The sequence below is a fragment of the Leucopleurus acutus genome (assembly GCF_964270905.1).
Source record: "Leucopleurus acutus genome assembly, chromosome: 3".
NCBI classification, from domain to species: Eukaryota; Metazoa; Chordata; class Mammalia; order Artiodactyla; family Delphinidae; genus Leucopleurus; species Leucopleurus acutus.
The window spans coordinates 6,634,677-6,659,391 of NC_139145.1; the positions used below are offsets into that span (position 1 = coordinate 6,634,677).

At 40.8% G+C, this 24,715-nt stretch overlaps 2 protein-coding genes across 5 annotated transcripts in view; one reads left to right on the top strand and one right to left on the bottom strand.

Moving 5' to 3' along the window:
* Positions 1-482: 482 nt before the first annotated feature.
* Positions 483-16,747, bottom strand: ZNF699 (zinc finger protein 699). Of its 2 annotated transcripts, XM_082837064.1 has the most exons (5): positions 16,644-16,747; positions 10,587-10,639; positions 9,572-9,698; positions 4,326-4,509; positions 483-3,970 (listed from the first exon to the last, which is right to left on the bottom strand). In XM_082837064.1, the coding sequence occupies exons 2-5, from the start codon at positions 10,632-10,634 to the stop codon at positions 2,515-2,517; spliced, it is 1,815 nt and encodes a 604-aa protein (XP_082693190.1). In that variant the 5' UTR covers positions 10,635-10,639; positions 16,644-16,747; the 3' UTR covers positions 483-2,514. The 2 variants fall into 2 exon arrangements, with proteins under 2 accessions (XP_082693190.1, XP_082693189.1); XM_082837063.1 differs by lacking the exon at positions 16,644-16,747 and having other exon boundaries at positions 10,587-12,021.
* Positions 16,748-23,320: 6,573 nt separating this feature from the next.
* The window catches only part of LOC309960372 (zinc finger protein 177-like), a 52,490-nt gene continuing 51,095 nt past the window's right edge, over positions 23,321-24,715 (top strand). For 2 of the 3 annotated variants that reach the window (XM_082837109.1, XM_082837106.1), the window contains exon 1: positions 23,321-23,375. The gene's annotated coding sequence lies outside the window, so the exon portion shown is untranslated. The remainder of the gene's footprint in view (positions 23,376-24,715) is intronic. The other variant, XM_082837108.1, reaches the window with a different exon arrangement.

Genomic DNA, 24,715 nt, shown 5'->3' on the forward strand with positions numbered 1-24,715 from the left:
TTACCATTTGAAAATCAAGGAATGTAGTAATTCACCACATTGAGACCAAAGGAGTTTTTAAAGACTCTGACATAGACAGAAAAGGCACTAGATAAAATTCAATATCATTGATGATTAAAAAAACTCTTTTGATAATCGAGGAATAGAATTTCTTTCATTTAAAAAAGTTATCTATGAAAAACTTACAACTATTATTATACTTAATGGTAAAATATAGAATACTTTCCCCTAACATCAGGAACAGGGCAAAGATGTTCATTTTTACCATTTCTATTTATCAGTATAAAGCAATGAGGCAAGAAAAATAAAAGGTAAAGTTTAGAAATCAAGTAAGACTTTCTTTTATTGGCACTGACAGGATTGTATACATAGAAAATCCAAAATAATTCATAAACTATTTGAATAAATAATTGAATTTATAAATATCATGGATAAAAGATCAATGTACAAAAAGAAATTGCAATCCTATGTGCTAGCCTCCAAAATCGAAAAATAAATAAAAATATTTACAAAGGAAAACATATCTCATACCTAGAAATAAATTAAACAAAGTTACTTCAAGACCTCTACAATTAAAACTACAAAACACTGTTAAGAGGAATTAAAGACGACCTAGATAAATGGATAATTATACTATGTTCATCAATTAGAAGACTCAGTATTGTAAAGATGTCAATTTTATTCAGGTTATTCTCTAAAGTCAATGCAATCCCAAGCAAAGTCCCAGAAGATTTGTGAAAATTGGTAAGATCTAAAATTAATATAGAATCAAATCAGGAATAGAGAAGGAAGACAATCCTGATGAATAAAAAAGTTGGAAGGCTCTTGCTACCGGATATCCAAAAATACTGAAAAGCCAAGTAAAGATTGAGAAACCATCTTAGCAATCTAAAGAGATGGTAACAGACGGAATCAAACCTTTCTGAAAGGATTTCTAGAACTACTTAGCCTTGGCTGAGAGTTCCCAGACTTCATAGTTCCCTACCATTGCTAAGACCAGAATGAGCATATTGTGCTAGCTGATGTTATTATTGCCTCTATTTCTACACCCTACCTGCCCCTGCTGCCTCCTTCCCTTCACCATATACATCACAATTGCCAGGACCCTCTGATTCAGTTAGGACTGACTCCACTCTCTTTTTCTGGATGAGTATGGGAGCCAGTCCTAAACAAACCAGAGAATTATATTCCTCTGGCCACAGTGATTTGATAACAGTTGGCAAGTGAGCCAATCAGATTTAACTGTAATAATCATATTGGAATTGTTCAGAAAGACAATCACTCTCTTCTCCCTGAGACTTCAACCCAGAAAGAAGATCCCAGCCTGGATCTTCTGAGGGCCACTGTGAAGAAAAAGAGCCCACAAGGAAGAATAGCTAATGCAGAAAGATGCACAGACAAGACATGGAAACAGAACTCATCCAGATAACATCTTTTTAGCTCCAGGACCCAGCCACCTCTGAAGTTACTTATACCCAAGGATTTTTCAGTAATCAAACCAATAAATTCCCTTTATAGTTTACAAAAATGAAAAGCATGAAGACATGTCAGAGACTGGGAAAAGTTATCTGCAATACACACACACATATATAAAATACACATAATTTACGTGTATTATAACATATTTTACGTATATGTATGTAACTAGATATAGACAGAGATACACATACGTTAAAAAAGGACAAGTAGGGCTTCCCTGGTGGTGCAGTGGTTGTGAGTCCGCCTGCCAATGCAGGGGACATGGGTTTGTGCCCCGGTCCAGGAAGATCCCACATGTCGCGCAGTGGCTGGGCCCGTGAGCCATGGCTGCTGGGCCTGCGTGTCCAGAGCCTGTGCTCTGCAACGGGAGAGGCCACAACAGTGAGAGGCCCACGTACCGCCAAAAAAAAAAAAGGGGGGGTGGGGGAATATTGGGTAGGCAATTTCCAGTTTCTGCCATACTAGATCAAAATGAAATTACCATTTACAAAAGAAATTACAAATACCGAAGTGTTGATAACCACAATGACTGCATACTTAGAGAACAATGAGAGTAAATTAGAAACTAATAATAATAATAAAAAAAGACCACTCATGCCTGCATACAAAAAAATACACTTCAACTCCCCGATGGGTCCAAAAAACTCTGTAATGGAAATAACATTTACATCCAAACCAAAACAAAAGCACCTCATAAAACATATGCAGCTACAGCTGAAAGGTATTAGGGGAAATTTATCACCTTAAACATTCATCAGAAAATTAAAACTGGAAATCAACAAGCCAGCAGTAGTCCACTTTAAGGATGAGGCACCAATCTTTGCTTCTAGTATGAATTTTCTTAGAACACAGTAAGTGACGTTCATGAAGGTGTTACCACATGATTTACATACACAGGGTTCCTCTTAGTTGTGAGTTCTCAAGTCTTCAAAACGATGAGCGACAATTTCTTACATTCACAGGGTGTCTCCACAGTGTGAGACCTTGCGTGCTAACATGTGAAAAAGCCTTGCAGACATTTCCTTATTCCTTACTTTATATGTTTCCTCTAGTGTGAGTTTTCAAATGTCTTCGAAAGTAAGCGGGACAAACAAAGGCTTTCCCACACTCCTTACATTCATAGGGCTTCTCACCAGTGTGGCTTCTTACGTGTCTTCGAAAGGATGAAGGACAACTGAATGCTTTCCCACATTCCAGACATTCAAAGGGTTTCTCTCCAGTGTGCATCCTTGTGTGGACAGTAAGGTATGAAGAATGGCGAAAGGCTTTCCCACACTCCTTACATTCATAGGGTTTCTCCCCAGTGTGCGTTCTCATGTGGATCCTAAGGGCTGAGGGGTAAATGAAGGCTTTTCCACATTTCTTACATTCATAAGGTTTCTCCCCAGTGTGAGTTCTTGTATGTACCGTAAGGTGGGAGGAACTAATAAAGGCTTTCCCACATTCCTTACATTCATAAGGCTTCTCTCCACTGTGAGTTCTTAAGTGTTCGGTGAGGGATGAGGAACGACTAAAGGCCTTCCCACATTCCTTACATTCGTACTGCACCTTTCCAGTGTGATCTCTCACATGTGCTCTAAAGGACGAGGGACAACTGAAGGCTTTTCCACATTCCTTACATTCGTAGGGTTTCTCTCTACTTTGATTTTTCACATGTGTATTCAGGGAAGTGGGAAGATAGAAGGCTTTTCCACATTCCAGACATTCATAGGGTTTCTCCCCAGTGTGTTTTCTCATATGGATACTTAAGGAGGATGGACAATTGTAGGCTTTCCCGCATTCCTTACATTTATAGGGTTTCTCTCCCGTATGTGTTCTGACATGTACGGTGAGCTTTGAGGACTCACTGAAGGCTTTCCCACACTCTTTACATTCATAAGGCTTCTCTCCAGTATGGATTCTTATATGTATTATAAGGTGAGAAGAGGAACTGAAGGCCTTCCCACACTCCTTACACTCATATGGCTTATCTCCACTGTGAATTCTTTTGTGTTTGGAGAGTGAGGAGGAACAACTAAAGGCTTTCCCACACTCCTTACATTCATAAGGCTTATCTCCACTGTGAATTCTTTTGTGCTCTGTAAGGGATGAAGAACAGCTAAAGGTTTTCCCACATTCCTTGCATTCATAGTTTGTCTTTCCTGTGTGAATCTTCATATGCACCCTAAAGAATGAAGAACAACTGAAGGCTTTGGTACATTCCTTACATTCATAGGGTTTCTCTTCAGTGGGAGTTTTCATATGCTTCTTAAAACAAGCAAAAAAATGGAAAGCTTTCCCACATTCCTTACACTGATAGGGTTTGCTTCCAGTGTGAGACCTTATGTGATTCTTAAGGGATAAATGATCTGTGAAGGCCTTTTTACACTCTTGGCATTCAAAGGCTTTTACTTCAGTAGTTCTCTTGAGTATATTAAGATTTGAGATATGGCTGAAGGTTTGTCTACACTGATTTTCGTTACGTTCATAGATGTTCTCCACCATGTGACTTCTTTTAAAAAATAAAAAGCACATTATTAGCAGCATGTAAATTTTTACCATTTTCAGTGACTACATCTGTTTCCTTCCCTGTCCAATGATAAGCTGAAAGTTCTCACAGAGGGCTCTACGATAGCCAATATTATCACTGAGTTTTTGGCTTATGGGGTTTTTCTGATGGTTGCTTACAAATGAATTATGTGTCAAACATGGAAGAGCTCAGTCTCATTTGTGGAAAAAATATCTTATGAAAATTCCATATGAAATCACAATTTTTGACCAAGTTTTATATACATGTTTTTTTAATTTCGTGACATTTTAAGATTCCCTCCTGAGACACTACTCTCTCTTATATGAATAGCACTCACCTCAAATGTCTCTCATGGTTTTTGTTCTGATAATCAAAACCATGGTATTCCCAGCTTTTGTGTAAAATGGACAATGAGGAAGCACTCCTTTTGAATCTTACTACATTCCGTTCACTGGATATTTTTTCTCCATAAATATCTTGTGCGGCGACTAATTCATTAGTTTTAAGTTGAGTCTCAAAACCTGAAACAAAAAAGTAAAGGCATCATGAAAGAAGGACTTTTGGCAGTGTGGCTGGTTCAGGACTTTCCCAATAAGCACAGGGTCAAAATGGCAAAGCAATTAAGAAATAATCCCACAAAGATTGAGACTGATGGTAACATAAATAGGGTATTCCTAGGGGAGCAAAACAAAAAGGAACTGGGTAAAATGCACATGACCGAATACTACATTACAAAGAGGAAATATGGGCTTTCCCAAGAACAAGGACTGATGAAAAGTCAAAATAGTAATCGAAGGTATCTGTGGAAGATCAGCTTCCTCAGACATGGCAAAGTTTCACTTTGCTTTTATTTGATTTTTCCAAATGTAATATCCCCCAACCAAGTCAGTTTCTCCCAAGGATTCTTGCCTTCCTGATGCTCCCTCTGGGTGGGTCCTCTCTCTGCTATCTCCAGGTCCTCCTCTTGTTTCCACTGGGAGATCAGATAGGGTGTGTGTAGTGGATACCCTGTTCATGTGGAAAGGTATATCATGAGGGAAAACAATGAGGAACCATAAACATTTCCATGAGACAGGGCAAAAACTTTGCTCTTCTGTTACTCTAAAGCAAGTAGGAGCTTAATTGCAACAAAATGTTGAATTTTTTTTTTTAAGGTGGGACGGGGTGGTGTGATGTCTAGAACTGATCTGACATTCACACCTAAACCTCAGTATTATTAGAAACTGGTCCAATATTCACAGGCAGGACATACTGTTCTCCTGTTGAAGATAAATAATCTCAGAATACCAATCTTAGACAAAGTTACTCTGAGACCATGATAAGATGAAACAAAATAAGGCTACTTCATAATTTAGCCTAGGGACAGACAAAAAATGTCACTGTGCCATCCACAAAATACTAATAGAATTTCCCCTGCATCCAGATTTCTGTCAGCATCTAATCTAAAGTGAACACCTAGGGACTGGGTTGAATGGTGCCCCTAAAAAATTCATGTCCATATATACATTACTATGTATAAAATAGACAACTAATGAGAACCTACTGTACAGCACAGGGAACTCTACTCAATGATCTGTGGTGACCTAAATAGGAAGGAAATCTAAAAAAGAGTGGAAATATGTATACGTATAACTGACTCACTTTGCTGTACAGCAGAAACTAACGCAACATTGTAAAGCAACTCTACTCCAATAAAAATAAATAAATAAATGACAGCATAAAATAAAAAAAATTCATGTCCAAACAGATCAATGGAACAGAATACAGTCCATAAATAAGTCAATATAAATATAGTCATAAATATAGTCAACTTATCTTTGACAAAGGTGCAAAGGCAATACAATGGAGAAAAATATAGTCTTTCCAACAAACAGTGCTAAAATAACTACTAGACATCAACATACATTTAAAAAAAAAAAGAATCTTGACCTTACACTCTTGCAAAAATTAACTCAAAATACAGGGGGAGGCATCCAAAGCTTCAGGAAAAGTTGGGGCCCCATCAATAGGGAGTAAAAACTTAGTTCAAAATAGATCACAGATCTAAATGTAAAACATAAAACTATAGAACTCCTAGAAGATAACATAGGAAAAAATGTAGGTGACCTAAGATTTGGCGATGACTTGTTAGATAGGTGAAAATTAATCAGGGGAAACTTCACTAAAATGGAGTTGAGAGGCTGGAAGGGGAAGCTTTCATGCAGTTCCACAGGACATCAATTATAGGAAGAGGGCTTCCCTGGTGGAGCAGTGGTTAAGAATCCGCCTGCCAATGCAGGGGTCACCAGTTCGAGCCCTGGTCCAGGAAGATCCCACTTGCCACGGAGCAACTAAGTCCGTGTGCCACAACTACTGAGCCTGTGCTCTAGAGCCCACGAACCACAACTACTGAGCCCACGTGCCACAACTACTGAAGTCCATGTGCCTAGAGCCCATGCTCCACAACAAGAAGCCACCAAAATGAGAAGCCCGTGCACTGCAACGAAGAGTAGTCCCCACTCACTGTAACTAGAGAAAGCCCACGTGCAGCAAGAAAGACTCAATGCAGCCAAAAATAAATAAATTTATAAAAAAACAAATTACAGGAAGAATTGTCGATTACAGACTCCAACAAAAGAATCATCAGGGCTTCCCTGGTGGCGCAGTGGTTGAGAGTCCACCTGCCAATGCAGGGGACACGGGTTCGTGCCCCGGTCTGGGAAGATCCCACATGCTGTGGAGCGGCTATGCCCGTGAGCCATGGCTGCTGAGCCTGCGCGTCCGGAGCCTGTGCTCCGCAACAGGAGAGGCCACAACAGTGAGAGGCCCGTGTACCACAAAAAAAAAAAAAAAAAAAGAATCATCAAGAATCACCAGTTATAATCCTGACAGGAAAAGATGTACATTGCATCCCCTGTAAGAAATCAACTACCCCAGCAACTAAGCCAATATGAAACCATCATCACCCTGAATTCTCATTTTTCTCCAATAGACTTTCATCCAAAACAACCTCTCCCAAATTCCTCCTTTTTCTCTATAAAATTATGTTCTTCTCCCTTGTTTTTTGGACTTGCCTATGGCTTTTGTTATAGCTTTCTTGTCCTAAATTGCAATTCCTCTGCTATGCCCAAATAAACCATTTTTGTTGGTAAAATAACTATCTTATTTTTAAGGTCAACAGATAATGACCTGAAAGACACAATTCATGAAAAAAAGAATTGACAAGTTGGACTTCATTAAAATTAAAAACTTTTGCTCTGAGAAAAAACTGCCAAGAGAATAAAAAGCCACAGACTGGAAGAAATTATCTGAAAAAGACATATCTGATAAAGAAGTGTTATCCAAAATATACACAGAATTCTTAAAACTCAAAAATAAAGAAAATAAACAACCCGATTTAAAAAATGGGCCAAAAACCTTAACAGACACCTCATCAAGGAAGATACACAGATGGCAAATAAGCATATGAAAAGATGTTCCACATCATATGTCATCAGGAAGATGCAAATCAAAACAATGAGACACCACTATACACCTATAAGAATGGCCAAAATCCGGAACACTGACAACAAAGAATTTTGAGAATGTGGAGCTGGTGGGAATGCAAAATGGTACAGTCACTTTGGAATACAGTTTGGCAGTTTCTTACAAAACCAAACATACTCTTAACCATACAGACAGGCAATTGCACTCCCTGGAATTTACCCAAAGGAGTTAACAACATGTCTACACAAAAACCTGCATGTGGATGTTTAGAGCAGCTTTATTCATAATTGCCAAAACTTGGAAGCAATCAAAATGTTCTTCAGTGGGTGAATGGATAAACAGGCTGTGGTACATCCAGACAATAAAATATTAATCAGCACTAAAAAGAAATGAGCTATCCAGCCATGAAAAGAGGTGGAAAAACCTTAAATGCATATTATTAAGTGAAAGAAGCCAGTCTGAAGAGGTTATATATATATATATTGTGTGATTCCAACTACATGACATTCTGGAAAAGGCAAAACTATGGAGACAGTAAAAAGATCAGTTGTTGCCAGGAGTTGTGGGGAAGGAGAGATAAATTGGGGTGAAGGGGATACAGAATTTTTAAGGGTAGTGAAGCTACTTTATGATAATATAATGGTGGATATGTCATTATATATTTGTCCAAACCTTAAAATGTACAACACCAAAAGTGAACACTAATATAAACTCTGGACTTAAGGTGATAATGATGTGTCAGTGTAGGTTCATCAACTGTTACAAATATACCACTCTGGTAGGAAGGCTGTGAGTGTATGGGGACAGGGGGTATATGGGAAATATCTATCTGTACCTGTTACTCAATTTTGCTGTGAACCTATAAACTGCTCTAAGAAAAATAAAGTGTACTGAGAAAAAAATCCCTGTCCTCCCAGAATTTCAGAATGTTACTTTATTTGGAAATAGGGTCTTTGCAGATATAATCAAGTTAAGGTAAGTTATACTGGATTAGGGTAGGCCCTAAATGCAATGACTGGCGTCCTTACAAGGACAGAAAGACTTAGAGACAGAGGACGAAGGCCATGTGAAGATGGAGGCAGAGATCAGAGTGATGCAGCTGCAAGCCAAGGATTGCTGGCAACCACCAACAGCTAGGAAGGGGACAAGGAGAGATTTTTCCTGAGCCTTCGGAAACGTCATGACACCCTGATTTCAGACTTCCAACCTCCAGAAATTTAAAAGAATAGATTCTGTTGTTCTTGGCCACCCAGTTTGTGGTGCTTTGTTATGGAAGGCCTAGGAAACCAATACAGCCTGCTTCCACAGACCTACCCCCAAGTCATTCAACCTAAGTACACAAATCCTATAATATTTACTTTCTAACACCTTCTTTCTGAGACATGCCATGGCTCCCCATGGCATGTGTTCTCCCTCACTGCTCAAAGTAATAAACCCAACTTGCTTAACTGGTGGTCTCTGGGTACAGGGCACTAACAGCTGTAAAATTCTCAAAAGGTCCCAAACCACCAATTTTCTCCCTGTGCCCCAAAGTGACCCCCGAAGTCTGTGCCCACAATTTCTACACTTAATAAGCCTTGAGGCTTCCAACCACAAGAAAAAGAGAAAGTCAGTTCAATACACGTTTATTTTCTTTCTTTTTTAATCTTAATTTCATATTTATCTTCTTGCCCATTACACCTAAGCATTTTGAATACAGTCACATCTTGTTTTTTATAGTATACATTCAAAAGGGTTTGATATAGAGTTCACCCTCAAAAAAATGCTTAATGAATGAAAGAATGACTGAATGAAGAAAAATAAGACCAACAGCATCTTTATAACACTGGATGAAATGAAAAGTCTGCATTCAGTGCCAGTGTCAGAATGGATAAGGAGATTTCCACTGATTCTTTTTCTGTTGCTGTTTTATACTGGTAGAATATTTTAACAATATGCATTGTTATTGTTTATTTTCATGGTGAAGCCACTAGACTGTAAGTTCCTTGCGGTCAGTGACCATGTCTGTCTTAGTTACCAATTTATTCCAATTCCTCAACCCAAGTCCTAGAACAAAGTCAATTAGTAAGATAAAACTGTTTTCTAAACGACTAAATGAAGGAATGTTGCCACCCTTACCTAATGAGGCCAGGTTCCGGAAGTTTTCCAGCATCACATCTCTGTAGAGGTTTCTCTGAGCAAGATCTAGCAAAGCCCACTCCTCCTGGGTAAAGTCCACAGTCACATCCTCAAAGACCACTGGTTCCTAAAACATTCCACATATTTTGTTCAGAAAAGTGCCAACTCCCCCAATGTGTGCAGGAGGATGAATGAGGCTGGAAATACTGAGGAACTGAGAATCAATTCATAGGAAGTTCAGAAGATTCTATTCTCCCAACATCTACCCTAGGATTCAGTCATCGGATCTTCTTCGTTCTACATAAGCATCCTGACTGATCAAATTTTCTCACAGATTTAACAACACTTTTGAAACAATAAATTTATCTTTCCACAGTTTGATGGTGACCAATTCCAGTCTTACAATAATCCAGAACATCCAGAGGATCTAGCAGAAATGAAATGCTCTAGAAATGAAATAATAATTTCTACATTGAAACCAGCAAAAATTCCTTGTTACAGCAACAATTTCACTGCTTCCTTATATCCCACCACAGCAACCAGCACAACACGAAACACTGGGTCAAATCTGGATGAGGTTTTAATGAATAAAAACACACTGAGGGACAGAGAGCTTTTCTTTTTCTTTTTTTTCTTTCTCCACAAACCTGGGGCCCAGGAGTCTGCAAGAAGCACAACATTCAACCCAGGCCCACAGCCGGCCACATTTTCTTGCACTCAAGGCCAGGGGCTGTAAATTATACAACATGAGCTAAATTCAGCCTATCATCTATTTATGTAAGTAAAGTTTTATTGGAACACAATAAAACATTTGTTTATCCACTGTATATGGCTGCTTTCACACTAAAATGGCAGAACTGAGTAAAACAGAAACTCTATGGCCTTCAAAGCCTAAAATGCTTACTATGTGGCCCAATGCAGGAACAGGTTGCTGACCCCTGCTCTAAACAATTAGGAGATCGATGGCCCGGTGGAACTGAAATATTCTTTTGGAGAATTATTAGCTCTTACTCACCTGTGTCATATTTTTCTGTAACTCAGCAGCTGTTCTTTCTTCCTCCATGTTCCCTTCATGAAGAAAGACAGAGTATTGAGAAGTTAGAGCTGAGGCAGGAGAAAGAAGACACGAGAATCTGGGTCTCCCCACAATTTCCATAATCAAGACTGTGGATTTTGCAGCATATCTGTTAGGAGTGATCACTCCCCTCAAAACACACACACACACACAGACATGCATAGCCCCAAGACACCCAAGCAAACACACATCAATCTTGTAAGAAAATAGAGGGAGGGGGGAAGAAGTTAGAGCAATCTTATCTCCTCTAGAGCTATAAAACAGTCCTCTGGTTCTTGTAAATCATAAAAAAAACAGGTTAAGAGTCCCATTTTGTAAGCAAGTTAACTGTAGTCTAAAAAAATTTAACTGTCAATTTGATCATAATAATGAAAACATAAAAAAAAAATCAGAGAATGCCTTCAATAGGAAGAATATACACACCATCTCAAATCCAGGAAAGTGTGACCTGTATGCCAGACTTCCGGGGGTTCCACTTCCAATATTTATTTCTGTACTGCTTGGCAGGCTAACATGTATTACTCCTCAGCCCCTGACTACTAGACCCTCTCCCACAAGGGCTGCAGGGTCCCCAAAACCTGGTTTTTGAGAAAGAGCATCAACTGACTGAATTCCACATGCAGGTGGCGAGAGAAGACTTCTCCTACTCAATTCTGCAGGAATTGTACAGGAGGTACAGCAGCAGCAGAACAAGAACACTCGGAGTGAAGTTAGCAGTGTGTGTCATCTCTCACAGTGATATCTGTAGTACTACTGCACAAATTTCAAATAACGAAAATGCAACAGTTTCTTCCACTGCCATGGATGAAGTATGTATTTTAAAGCCAATACAAACTGTAACATGCTTTACTAACATGCTCCATTTAAGCAACCAAGATAGGAGAATGACTTGGCAAAGAGATGCCCGTACCTCTGCAAAAAGATTATTCATAGAAACTCTGCAAATCAGATCCTATCAAAACCAGTTTATAGTTGAAGAATCTTGGAAAGAGTCACTTAACTATGTGCTCAATGCTACCCAATTAGAAAGCTGCTGAGGAGCTGTGTGTATGCAGCTGTATTTACCTTCAAAGCCTAAATGCCCAGTGAGTGTATTTCTGAACATATACCCTACAATTTAGTTGTCAGTGAGGCCCTTATGCCTTAACATTACCAGGGTCTGGCCTAGAACCCTGTTGGGCACACTATGGAGAGTAGACAAATGAAGTATTCAAGTGTTTTATCTTTGAGCTCCTTCTCTTGACTAAGCCCTATGTCTTCAGCAGGGATGCTTCCCTTAAGGCCCTGACCTCCTGCTCCTTCATCTCATATTTATTTCGGTAATATTCACCCTGTCCTACTATGTGCAGTCACAGGAGACACAGCACTGAACAAAACAGAAAAATACTAAAGTGCCTGGGTCTTATAATAGTTTGAAGGAGGACCACTAAATTAACAAAATATTATCAGGTGGTGGTATATGCTATATAAAAATGTATCACATTATAGGGATAAGTAGATACACACATATTTATCTTTAGCAAATCAGGACTACTTATGTGACAGGGTAGAAGCAGGAAATTAAAATAACTGTTTCAGATAACACTAGAAATCCATGGCTGGTGTGGTACATATATTTATATACAACTGACCCTTGAACAATTGCAGGGGTTGGGGCACCAACCCTCCGGCAGTAGCAAATTTGAGTATAACTCATAGTCAGCCCCCAGTACCCAAGGACTCAACCGACCACTGATCCTGTAGTATTGTAGTATTTAGTACTGAAAATAATCTGCATATAAGTGGACGCGTGCATTTCAAACCCATGTTGCTCAAGGGTTAATTGTATTTACAAATATCATCCATTCCTGTAGAAGAAAAATCAGTATCAATGGGCTAACCATTGACTTATAAGGGCAGAAAAAGAACAGCATAAAGGTTTAGGGAAAAAAATGAGTATGTGACAAAATTAATATTTTAAAAAACTTAAACAGAATCAGATAAAGCTAAATGGCAATACTACCCAAAGCAATCTACAGATTTAATGCCATCCCTATCAAATTACCCATGACATTACAGAACTAGAATAATCCTAAAATTTATATGGAATGATAAAAGACCCAGAATTGCCAAAGCAATCCTGAGGAAAAAGAACAAAGTGAAAGGCATAACCCTCCTAGGCTTCAGACAATACTACAAAGCTACAGTAATCAAAACAGTGTGGTACTGGCACAAAAACAGACATACAGATCAATGGAACAGAACAGAGAGCCCAGAAATAAACCCACACGCCTACGGTCAATTAATCTTCAACAAAGGACGCAAGAATACACAATGGGAAAAAGACAGTCTCTTCAGCAAGTGTAGCTGGGAAAGTTGGACAGCTGCATGTAAATCAATGAAATTAGAACACAACCTCGCCGGTGGAGAAAAGGGAAACCTCCTACACTGTTGGTGGGAATGTAAATTGGTACAGCCACTATGGAGAACAGTATGGAGGTTCCTTAAAAGACTAAATATAGAACTACCATATGATCCAGCAATCCCACTCCTGGGCATATATCTGGAGAAAACCATAATTCAAAAAGATACATGTACCCCAAAGTTCACTGCAGCACTATTTACAATAGCCAAGACATGGAAGCAACCTAAATGTCCATCAACAGAGGAGTGGATAAAGAAGATGTATATATACAGTAGAATATTAGTATATCTATATTAGAATATCTATATACAGTAGAATATTAGTCAGCCATAAAAAAGAATGAAATAATGCCATTTGCAGCAACATGGATGGACCTAGAGACTGTCATACTGAGTGAAGTAAGTCAGACGAGAAAGACAAATATCATATGATATTGCTTATACGTGGAATCTAAAAAAAGGTACAAATGAACTTATTTACAAAATAGAAATAGAATCATAGATATATAAAACAAACTTGTGGTTACCAAGGGGGCAAGGAGGGAGAGGGATAAAGTGGGAGACTGGGACTGACATATACACACTACTATATATAAAATAGATAACTAATAAGGGCCTACTGTATAGCACAGGAACTCTACTCAGTACTCTGTAATGACCTATATGGGAAAAGACTCTAAAAAAGAGCATATATATATATATATATATATATATATATACACACACACACACACACATATATATACTATACTATGTATACTATATGTATATAGTATATATATACTATATATATAACATATATAGTATATATATACTATATATATAGTATATATATAATAGTATATATAGTATATATATAACTATATATATATAACTATATATATAGGTATATATATACTATATATACTATTATATATATATAAAACTGACTCACTTTGCTGTATACCTGAAACTAATACAAAATTGTAAATCAGCTATACTCCAATAAAAATTTTAAAAAAAGAACACACCCTCTCACCATACACAAAAACAAACTGAAAATGGCTTAAAGACTTAAACATAAGGTGTGACACCATAAAACTCCTAGAAGAGATCATAGGCAAAGCATTTTCCAACATAAATTGTACCAATGTTTTCTTAGGTCAGTCTCCCAAGGCAACAGAAATAAAAACAAAAGTAAATGGGACCTAATCAAACTTACAAGCTTTTGCACAGCAAAGGAAACCATAAACAAAACGAAAAGACAACCTATGGAATGGGAGAAAATATTTACAAATAATGCAACCAGCAAGGCTTAATTTCAAAAATACACAAACAGCTCATACAACTCAACAACAACAACAAAACAACCCAATCAATAAATGGGCAGAAGGACTTCCCTGGCAGTCCAGTGGTTAAGACTCCACACTTCCAATGCAGGAGGCACGGATTTGATCCCTGGTCGGAGAACTAAGATACCACATGCCACACAGCCAAAAAAAAAAAAAAAAAAAAACGGCAGAAGACCTGAATAGACATTTCTCCAAAGACATACAGATGGCAAATAGGCACATGGAAAGATGCTCAACAATGCTAATTGTTAGAGAAATGCAAATCAAAACTATAATGGGGTACCCCACCTCACACTGGTCAGAATGGCCATCATTAAAAAGTCTACAGATAACAAGCACTGGAGAGGGTGTGGAGAAAAGGGAACCCTCCTACACTGTTAGTGGGAATGTAAGTTGGTGCAGCCACTATGGAAAACAGTATAGAGTTCCTCAAAAAACTAAAAATAGAATTAACATATGACCCAGCAATCCCACTCCTGGACATATACCCAGAGAAAACTATAACTCAAAAAGATACATGCACCCCTATGTTCAAAGCAGCACTATTCACAATAGCCAAGACATGGAAACAATCTAAATGTCCATGAACAGATGAATGGATAAAGAAGATGTGGTACATATACACAATGGAATACTACTCAGCCATAAAAAAGAGAAGGGAATAATGCTATCTGCAGCAACATGGATACAACTAGAAATTATCATACTAAGTAAAGTAAGTCAGAAAGAGAAAGACAAATACCATATGATATCACTTATATGTGGATCTAAAATATGGCACAAATGAAACTACAAAACAGAAACAGACTCACAGATATAGAGAACAGATTTGTGTTTACCAAGGGGGAGAAAGGGTGGGAGAGGGATAGACTAGGCGTTTGGGGTTAGCAGATGCAAACTATTACATATAGAATGGATAAACAACAAGATCCTACTGTATAGCACAGGGAACTATATTCAATATCCTGGGATAAACCATAATGGAAAAGAATATTAAAAAAGAATGTATATATGTGTATAACTGAGTCACTTTGCTGTACAGCAGAAATTAACACAACATTGTAAATCAACTATACTTCATTTAAAAAAATAATAAAGTGAAAAAAATGTTTAAAAAATTAAAAAATATAGGGACTTCCCTGGCAGTCCAGTGGTTAAGACTCTGCGCTTCCAACACAGGGGGCACGGGTTCGATCCCTGGTCAGGGAGCTAAGATCCCGCATGCTGCAGGACCAAAAAATAAAATAAAATAAATAAATGAATATAAACACAAAACCTGTTTACATCCAGTCATTAAAGAAAAAAATTAGCAGTTTAGAACATACCTACAAAGGAAAAGAAGTTGCAGATTGTTTTACAGACAGGTTCACCAAGTAAGTAAAGGATTCATAATTCCATTTTTTTGGGGGGTGGGGGGTGCTGTCTTCCTGTGTATTTCCAAGACCAGAAAAGTACTCAAAACTCAAATATATGTGTATACACACACACACACGCACATAAATATATGAAAGATCTCATTCATATACACAAGGGCAAATATTAAAATATTAGTACAGTCCAGAAATGAATAATGAAGATAATAATCACAAAATAAGTTCATTTCCTCCTAGGAATGAAGTGTGGTTAAAATGATTAACATAATTAAAATGATTAATATAATTCACATTAATAGAAAAAGATCACATGACTCATCCCCTTCGATACAAAATAGTGACTGATCTCTAACAATATGCATTGATGATAATAATTTAACCCACTAGGACTAGAGGGAAATAGGCTTTAATTAGAAAAAATATACATTATTTACAAACACCTACAGCAAACATTCTATTTAATGGTGAAATGGCAGAATAATTCCCTCTGGGATCAGGAACAAGACAAGGATGCAACTTAAATGCTATTCTACATTGAACTGAAAGTCCTGGCAAACGCACTAAATAAATAAAAAGAATATGAGGTACACAAAATTAGAAAGAAAACGCAGAAACTGACATATGATCACACTTTCGGTGTGAAATTCAAAAAAAATCTACAGATAAATGACTAACATTTAGAGCTGCAACTGGCAAGGGGGGTTAAAAAGATACTAGGTAATCAGTTCACTTTTATGCAGCTGAATATAATGTAGCAAACTGATGCCCACAGGAAGAGAAAAAAAAATCACAGGTTAAAAATAATATCTCTCGCATCAGGAAGGGAGAGGTGGGGACGGAGTTAGGCAAATGTCACCCCATTCTCACAGAACAAGCCGAAATCCACAGACCTGCGCAGAGACGAGGTTGAGACTCTCGTACCCGTGACCCGAATGGCAGGGATGCTTTTCCTTTCTGGAAAGAGAGCAGAGGATGATTTTGGAGGCCGATTAAATACGAGGATGGCTCTCCAACTCTCGCCTGCAGCAGACTCACCCCGACTGCTGGACCCTCACAGAGTTCCTGATTCAGTGAGTTTGGTACCAGCCGCGGCTGCTGGAGGCCCCGGGCGCGGGTGTCCCAGCGTGGAGCGGTGGGCACAGCCCAAGCGGCCGCCTTTTGGCCTCTGACCCCAAGGCCAAGCTCTCCACCTCCCGCGCACCAGACTTGGGGCGGGCTGGGCTGAACCAGGTAGGACGCGGACCGAAGCTAAAATTTACATCAGATTTAGACGGGGTTGCAAGGGGACATGGCCGCCGGCTTGCGCACGCGCAGAACTGCACGGCTGCTTCCGGTTTCTGCGCCACGCACAGCGTCAGGGGCCGGGCCTCGGGAGCTGGGAAATTTGGGTTGGGAGGGGCGGTGGCAGCTTCCAGCCGCAAGTGGAGGAGAAGTACTAGTTTCCTTCCACGGAGAGACGCGACTGGGTCTTGGGGCCGGGTCAACCTAGGACTTGGGGTTGGAGAGGGCCTGGAGCGGCACCAGGCTATGGGCGGGGCTTGGTTGACTAGGCCTGTGGGGCGGAGATGGGGCGCGACCAGGCCTAGGGGCGTGGCTTAGTTGAATATTCCAAAGAGCTGAGTTTAGGGTGGGATCAGGTCGAGGGGTGGGACTGTAGCAAGAGGAGGTCCCACAGTCAGGCTGGTGATTTGGGGCACTTTGAGACAAGACGATGTCCTCATCCCTGGGGACCACTATAGCAGGTTAACTAGCCAATAAGGCAGAAATGGCAAGCCAAGGCCGGTCTCCGAAGCACAGTTAGGGGAGGCATCTTTGTCCACAGCCAGCACGCCTCTGCTGTGACCCAGTCAAATCTGCTGTGAAGGACAGCATCATTCTTGCTGCTCCGCAGAGGGATATTGAGACCCCATCCCCAACCCTTGGGCTGGCCCAACTAAAACACTGCTTAAAGTAACCAAAGTCAAGGAAGTTTATATCCCTGCCTCCCTAGGAGCCCAAAGGAGATGGCTTACCCTACTAAAAGAATGCTCCAAACCACGAGATGGGCGTTGGGCCCTGCTTAAGGGAGCTTCTCACCAGGAGGACACCTAGACAGGAGGTAGGAGCCCAAACTCCTGGGGAGATGAGAAGTGATGGAGTGGAGGATCCTGGAAAAAAAGGTCTGGTGCCCTCTACTGGAGAAAAAAAATGCAGCACGGTGTCCCACAATAGGAATACTGTGTAGAAACTGAGATACTTTATCCTCTGCTTTGCCAGTGGCCATCCAAAAAGTAACAAAAGACCAAAAGGGCAAAAGGAGAAGGCCAAAAAAAGAGGCGCTGATTCTCTCTTGAAGGAGGAAATACACATCATCTCTCTCCTTAAGGACCTCCCCCCAAGAAGCACTCCCCCTTCACCCCAGGAAGTGAATGAATTGGGAGGAGAATGAGTTAAAAGGGCAATTACCTGCTTAACTATTAAAATCGGCCCATTTTTGCTAAGAGATGCTTCTGTCCTGGTTGTTCCTCCCAGACTCTCCCTTTTCCCATTATTGGAATGGACCTCCTTGGTCAACCTCATGAAACAAGCCTAAAGATTTTGCTATGGTGGGTGTCACCTGGTGGGAACCAGTTAACTTTCTCCTACCCATGTGGGTGACCAATATGCCACAGTACTGGCTAAGGACAGGCACTGAAGGATTACGGTCTGTCATAGCAGACTTACTGAAAGAAGGTACTGATTCCTACCATGTCACCTTTCAGTTCCCTGGCGTGTCCTGAGCCAGTATGAATATATGGAGGCTGCCTACAGACTATAGAGGGTTAAACAAGACTACTCCCTTCATTATAACATCCCTACCAAATATCATCACCTTAATGGATGACATTCAAAATAACATGGGTAAATGGTTTGAAGTTATAGATTTAGCTAAATGCATTCTATTCAGTAAAAGTTTCACAGGAGAGAGTGACGCCCTCGCCTACTGCCCATGTACTTTATCCTTTGCTCCACTGAAGGCAAAGTGGAACAAACTCGAATCTGCTCTGGAGACCCAGGAAGTGGAACTAAAAACCTTGGACTTGGGAATTTCCTGGCGATCCAGTGGTTAGGACTCCACGCTCTCACTGCTGAGGGCCAGGATTCAGTCCCTGGTCCGGGAACTAAAATCCTACAGGCCGTGTGGCACAACCAAAACAAACAAACAAACAAACCAAAACCTTATATTTTTTTGCTTTTCAATATCTATATTTAGTTTTTTTATATAAACTGATCTTTTTTAAACTTTTATTTTATATTGGAGTATAGCTGATAACAATAATGTGGTAGTTTCAGGTGCACAGCAAAGCGACTCAACTATACATATACATGTATCCATTCTCCCCCAGACTCCCCTCCCATCCAGACTGCCACATAACATTGAGCAGAGTTCCCTGTGCTATACAGTAGGTCCTTGTTGGTTATCCTTTTTAAATAACAATGTGTACATGTCAATCCCTAACTCCCTAATTATCCCTTACCTCCACCCTTCCCCGCCCCCTGAAAAAACCTTGTATTAGACCACACCATTTGAGTGATACTCTGGGGAAAATCAGATCCTCTACTTCTGGCTCCAAATGACCACCAACTTTAACCCCTAATCTGTGACTGGGCCTCTTCCCTGTAGTCGAAGAGCCAAATCTAGACACAACTAAGCAGTTCTATATTCTGAAGGTGGCAGAGAAGAAAGCCTCTTACAGCATCAGAACCCAGGAGGCAGTGAGAAACTCTCATGACAGGCCTCCCATCCTCTCATGTTCTGGGAGGATCACAGGGCCAACTCCCAGACTCACCACAGGTCAAGTCTTTGCCTGCATAGTCTATGTGGATAGAGGCAAAGTCTCAAGGGCACCATTTCTCCACACCTCTAGCCCCCAATCTTTCATGTATCTAGCTAAGAATTCTTTTTAGGTACTTTTTGTGGTAGGCAGAATAGTACCCCTTGCCAAAATTACCCATGTCTTAATCTGCAGAACCTCTGAATGTTACTTTATATGGCAAAAGGGACTTTGCAGTTATGACTAAATTAAGGCTTTTGAGATGGGGAGATTACCATGGGTTACCTAGGTGGACCCAATGTAGTCACAGGGATCCTTGTAAGTGAAAGAGGGAGGCAGGAGTCAGAGAAGGAGACGTGAGGATGGAAGTAGAGGTCAGAGTGATGTGGAGCCATGACCCGAGGAATGGAGGCAATCTCTAGAAGCTGGAAAGACAAGGAAATGAATTCTTCCCTCCAGCCTCTGGAAGAAATACAGCCCTGTGGACCCCCTGATTTTAGCCCAGTGAGACCCAGTTCAGATGCCTGACCTCTACAGCTGTAAGATAAAATACTTGTGTTGTTTTAAGATACTAAGTTTCTGGTAACCTGTGATAAAAAGAGAGGTTCACATATTGAGGTATGGGGAAGTCATTCTGGCCTATACATGAGTTAACTTGCATTTTATGCTAAGAAAAATAGCCTGTTTGTGACCTATCAAACATGCACTGCAGTCTGCTTTAATTATTAAAGAAAAGTGTCCATTGACCAGAAGTAAAGAATGTCCATGTTAAAAATAAAGATTAAATGCCTCCCTTCCTGGGACGCCAATGCTGGTACTCCTTCCATACTAAGACTCCCTTTCCAGGTGCCAAGACCACACTGACTAGCTGTGCACGTGCTGATCTGTTTTTTTTAAACCTTGAAGGAATGTATCCCTGACCTTCTTGATGTTCTTTGTTCTCACAAGACATAAAGCTGTACTGAAAACAAGGCTTCTCTAGAGCAGTTTCTCAAAGTAATCTGGGAAGCTGGCTTCCAAGCTATAGTCCTCAGTTTGGCTCAAATAAAACTCTTTTCTTTTCCTATTGTAGATTGCTTATTGATTACTTTTGTCGACACCTATCATAGCAGCAATAGGGGACTAACACAGATACTCTAACAAACTGTCCTGATAGAGCCTGGACCAAAATGGTTCTGTTCCTTTTAGGGAACATCTGACAAGAGTGACTGGGACCATGACTCCCAGTAGGGTGATTCGAGGTAAATGGAGGATATACCACAGCCAGGCTCCCCATCCAGAGCCAAACCAGTTAAATATTAAGCTAGGTACAGCAAGAGATGCTGGCAGCCAAACACACCCTGCTTTGACTGGCCAGCAAGAAGTCCAGGGTAATATGATTGATCATTACCACTCACAGGGCATGCGGGATCCTAGTTCCCCGACTAGGGATCGAACCCACACCCCCTGCAGTGAAAGCTCAGAGTCTTAACCACTGGACCACCAGGAAAGTCCCATATACCAGAGTGTTTAGAACAATGTCATCATCTGCGGAAAATATACAAAATAGGCACCAAAAATAATAGGATGAGGCTAAAGGGAATAATAGTGTCCAGAAAGTGAATTTTGTCCTGTCATTTCAAGTTCAATCTCAAGGGAGGCTGCTCCTTCCGGGAGGCTCTTTGAAGTGTCTACATGTGGGCATCCACTTCAGAGGTCACCGTGGGGCGTAGAAAGTTTGTGGAATGAGACCTCGTTAGAGTTTTACTGTGTTGATTACAAATTCAACATCCTCATTTTACTGCAAGTAAACTGATACTTTCTCATCTCCAGAGACCCTGGAGACCAAAATATTGAAACAATCTCATAAAAGTGTTTGTTACCCTACAGAGCTTCTGTTTGGGATGATGGAAAAGTTTTGGAGATGGATAGTGGGGGTAGCTGCACAATATTGCGAATGTACTTAATGCCACTGAGTCGTACACTTAATGCCACTGAGTCGTACACTTAAAAATGGTTACATTTTATGTTATGTATATTTTACCACAATTAAAAAATATGTTTGTTGTCCTTTGCTGTCTTACCTCATTGTTTGCTTTTTTCCCTGAGCAGCATGTCGGCTATACACACTCTTTCTGATCTCCCAGGAGGAGCAAGGGAAGAAGCTGGAGAAAAGTGGACAAAGGACTTACCCTGGGCCACTGTGCAGGGAAGCCCCAGATATTGGGAAACAGAGGCCCTATCCTTCCTGATGATTACATTTCAAAGGAAAGGCTCTCAAATCCTTAGAAACATTTCAGAGTTATAAGAGATACGTATTCACAATGGTAAACGTTTTCAGGAAATGCTCTAGGAACAAGAGGTCAGCGGCCTACTTTCTCCAGTATTCCTTTACATCCTGACTCCTAATACCGTTTCAGTTTCATGAGACAATACAATACACCTGGACCGTGATGCCACAAGTCTTCACTAAAAGCCCCTAATACTTCTTCCAGTTTCTCAGCCATAAATCTCCAAGACTTTCGACCTCCCTATCCTTCTACTGTGATTCTAGGTCTACTCACCTGATCTAACCTCCTCTCAAGAGGAATCTCTTCATCCCTGGAAAACGTTGCTATCTAAAGCCATAAAGTTTCTGGGAATTCCCTGGCAGTCCAATGGTTAGGGTTCCATGCTTTCACTGCCAGGGCCAGGGTCCTATCCCTGGTGGGGGAACGAAGACTCCCAAGCTGCAGCGGCCAAAAATAAATAAATAAATAATGAAGATGTAAACTTTCTGAGGATAAATTACAATTCAATCAGATTTAGTAGGTTCATTATATAGCTCATGACCATAACGCTGGGAAACAAGTCCCTCACACCAGAGTGAATAACAGCCGTTAAAAATTCCCTTTTCTTTTACTGAAAGATGACTTATAAGATTCCTAAAACTTATTGTAGACTGTGCATAGCCACCTTAACTATTTGCCTCCTTCTATGACATGATTATTAACACCCGTGAATCTCTGCCGTGGGAGGTCACTGCACCGTTAGCCTTTGACTGACTCCAGGCTAATACTGAGAACTCCACATTTCTTGGTCTCCCAAATTACAATAAGCTGTTTTCTTTATCTGTCGGTAGCTAAAATGGATCGTCAAGCTCAAAAACATAATGGAAACCAGAGTCCCACTGGGTATCACAGTCACTCTCGCAACTCAGTGGCTAAAGAATCTCCCCATTGCTTCAGGACAGCAGCCTCAGCCACATAGTTAGCAGAAGCCATCTTAAACTTAGGGTCACCTCTTCACCTCCAGTGTCAGAGGCCCCAGACTGCGATGCAGAAGCGTTTGCTCCCTCTCGCCCTAACTGCGGTTTGAAGCTCCCTTCCCAGGTAGAGGGAATCACAGAGAGGAAGCTAAACTATAATGAAAAAATGAATGGTGCACAGGGAATTCATGTTGCCATGTGGAAAGGTCAAGTACATCTAGGCGGTAACTGTATACATATCTCCGTGGGGAAAGTGCAGCAAGAGTTGTGCAATGACAGGTATGATGCATTCAACTACGCATCAAAATTTGAAAGCAATTGTTATTCATGTAAGACATGTAAGATGCATGGGCTATGGAGGAAAACAAACCACTACACAGGTCCTGGACCACAGCCCTGCCTTCCGGGGCCTGACTCAGCACCCCAGCACCAATCCGCGGGAGGAAAAAGATACCTCTCTTCTGCTCCGAGATCAAAGAAGAGCAGCCTCCGGCGTCTGCGCAACCTCCGAGGCCCCGCCCCTTTCGCTGTGCGAGGAGCCTGAAAGTGCGCGTGCGCAAGGCGGCGGCTGTCTTTGCTGTGTGGTCCGGCGCGGGTCTGAGGTAAGATTCTCGCCTCTTGGTGTGTCCCGCCTCTGTGCGGTCAAGCGGGAGGAGAAAACACCAAATAAGAGGGTCAGAGGACGCTGGCCTCGCGCGCTGACCCGGCCGCCCCGGCCTCCGGCCGGCGCTCCCGGGCGGCGGCCCTTCCCGCGAGAGTCCGGGCCCGCTCGGCCAGCGGAGGTCCGGGCGGCAGCTCTGGGAGGAGGCGGGTCGGCCAGGCCTTGTCTTCATCCGCGATGCTCCCGATTTCAAAAGGCTCCAGAGCAACCTTTGGGTCCTTTCTCCACAAGGGAAAGGAATAGCATCTCTGTCGTTCTCGTCCCGGCACTCCGGCCCCAATGGCCTCCTGTCCCCGGGTCCCGGTGAGCACTCGGTGGCTTTGTTCCGGCCGTGGGTGTCGGTTATTGAAGTTTGGTAAGTTATATTCCGTTGGAAAGAGAAACCTTTGCAGGTTATTAGGCAGCACGTGTGTGTGATCTAAATAAATGCAGGAGTGAAGGAATTCATATAAATACTAAATTTACCACGTCAGAGCCCTGTAAAGCCCCAAAGCTTCAAAAGTATAGGAGTCTCAGGGAAGGAAGACGACGTAGGCTGGTTTCTGTTAGTAGCAGAAGTTGGAATTGAATTTACCGTAAGTAAGATGAGTTTTGACGGGTGGATTTTTCTTCCAGGTATTCATCTTGAAATTATTATTATTATTATTATTATTATTTTTGTCCGTGCTGCGCAGCTTAGGGGATCTTAGTTCCCCAACCAGGAATTGAACCCCGGGACCCTGCAGTGAGAGCGTGGAGTCCTAACCACTGGACCACCAGGGAAGTCCCTCATCTTGAAATTCTTATCTAGAGAAAATCTGTGATGTCAATAAAACGAACATCCATGAACCCTTCATCTAGATACACTAATTAAGATTTTATCTCTCGTTATATATATTATGATGAACCATTTAATGGGAAATTGCAGACATTCACTTCCCCCTTTAATCTTCAGCGTTCATTTCTTAAGAATGAGGACAGTCTCCTACTAAGAACAAAACTGCATTGTCCACCAAGAAAATCAAAAATTTTCCACTTTTCCAAGAGTATCTTTTATAGTTGTCCGGTTTTTTGGAGAGCTAGGATCCAAATTAGATTTGCACGTTGCATTTTGGTTTTAGATTTCTTTTACCTAAAACATTTGCCTGTATTTTTGGTTCCTGCCTATTTCAGGATTTTTGTATTGTAAAATGTTGGCATTCTGATATGATGTTTTCCTGTGATTTCATTTAATTAACTTGTCTATCTCATACAGTGGACATTGTGTCTAGAGCAGTAGTGTCTAATACAAATATAATATGA

Coding starts and splice junctions, on each gene's coding strand:
- ZNF699 (XM_082837063.1), bottom strand. CDS start 10,808: ATGCATGTCTGTGTGTGTGTGTGTGTTTTGAGGGGAGTGATCACTCCT. Junction 9,699..10,586: donor TACAGAAAAATATGACACAG/GTGAGTAAGAGC, acceptor GGAATGTTTTAG/GAACCAGTGGTCTTTGAGGA. Junction 3,971..4,325: donor AACCATGAGAGACATTTGAG/GTGAGTGCTATT, acceptor ATTTTTTAAAAG/AAGTCACATGGTGGAGAACA.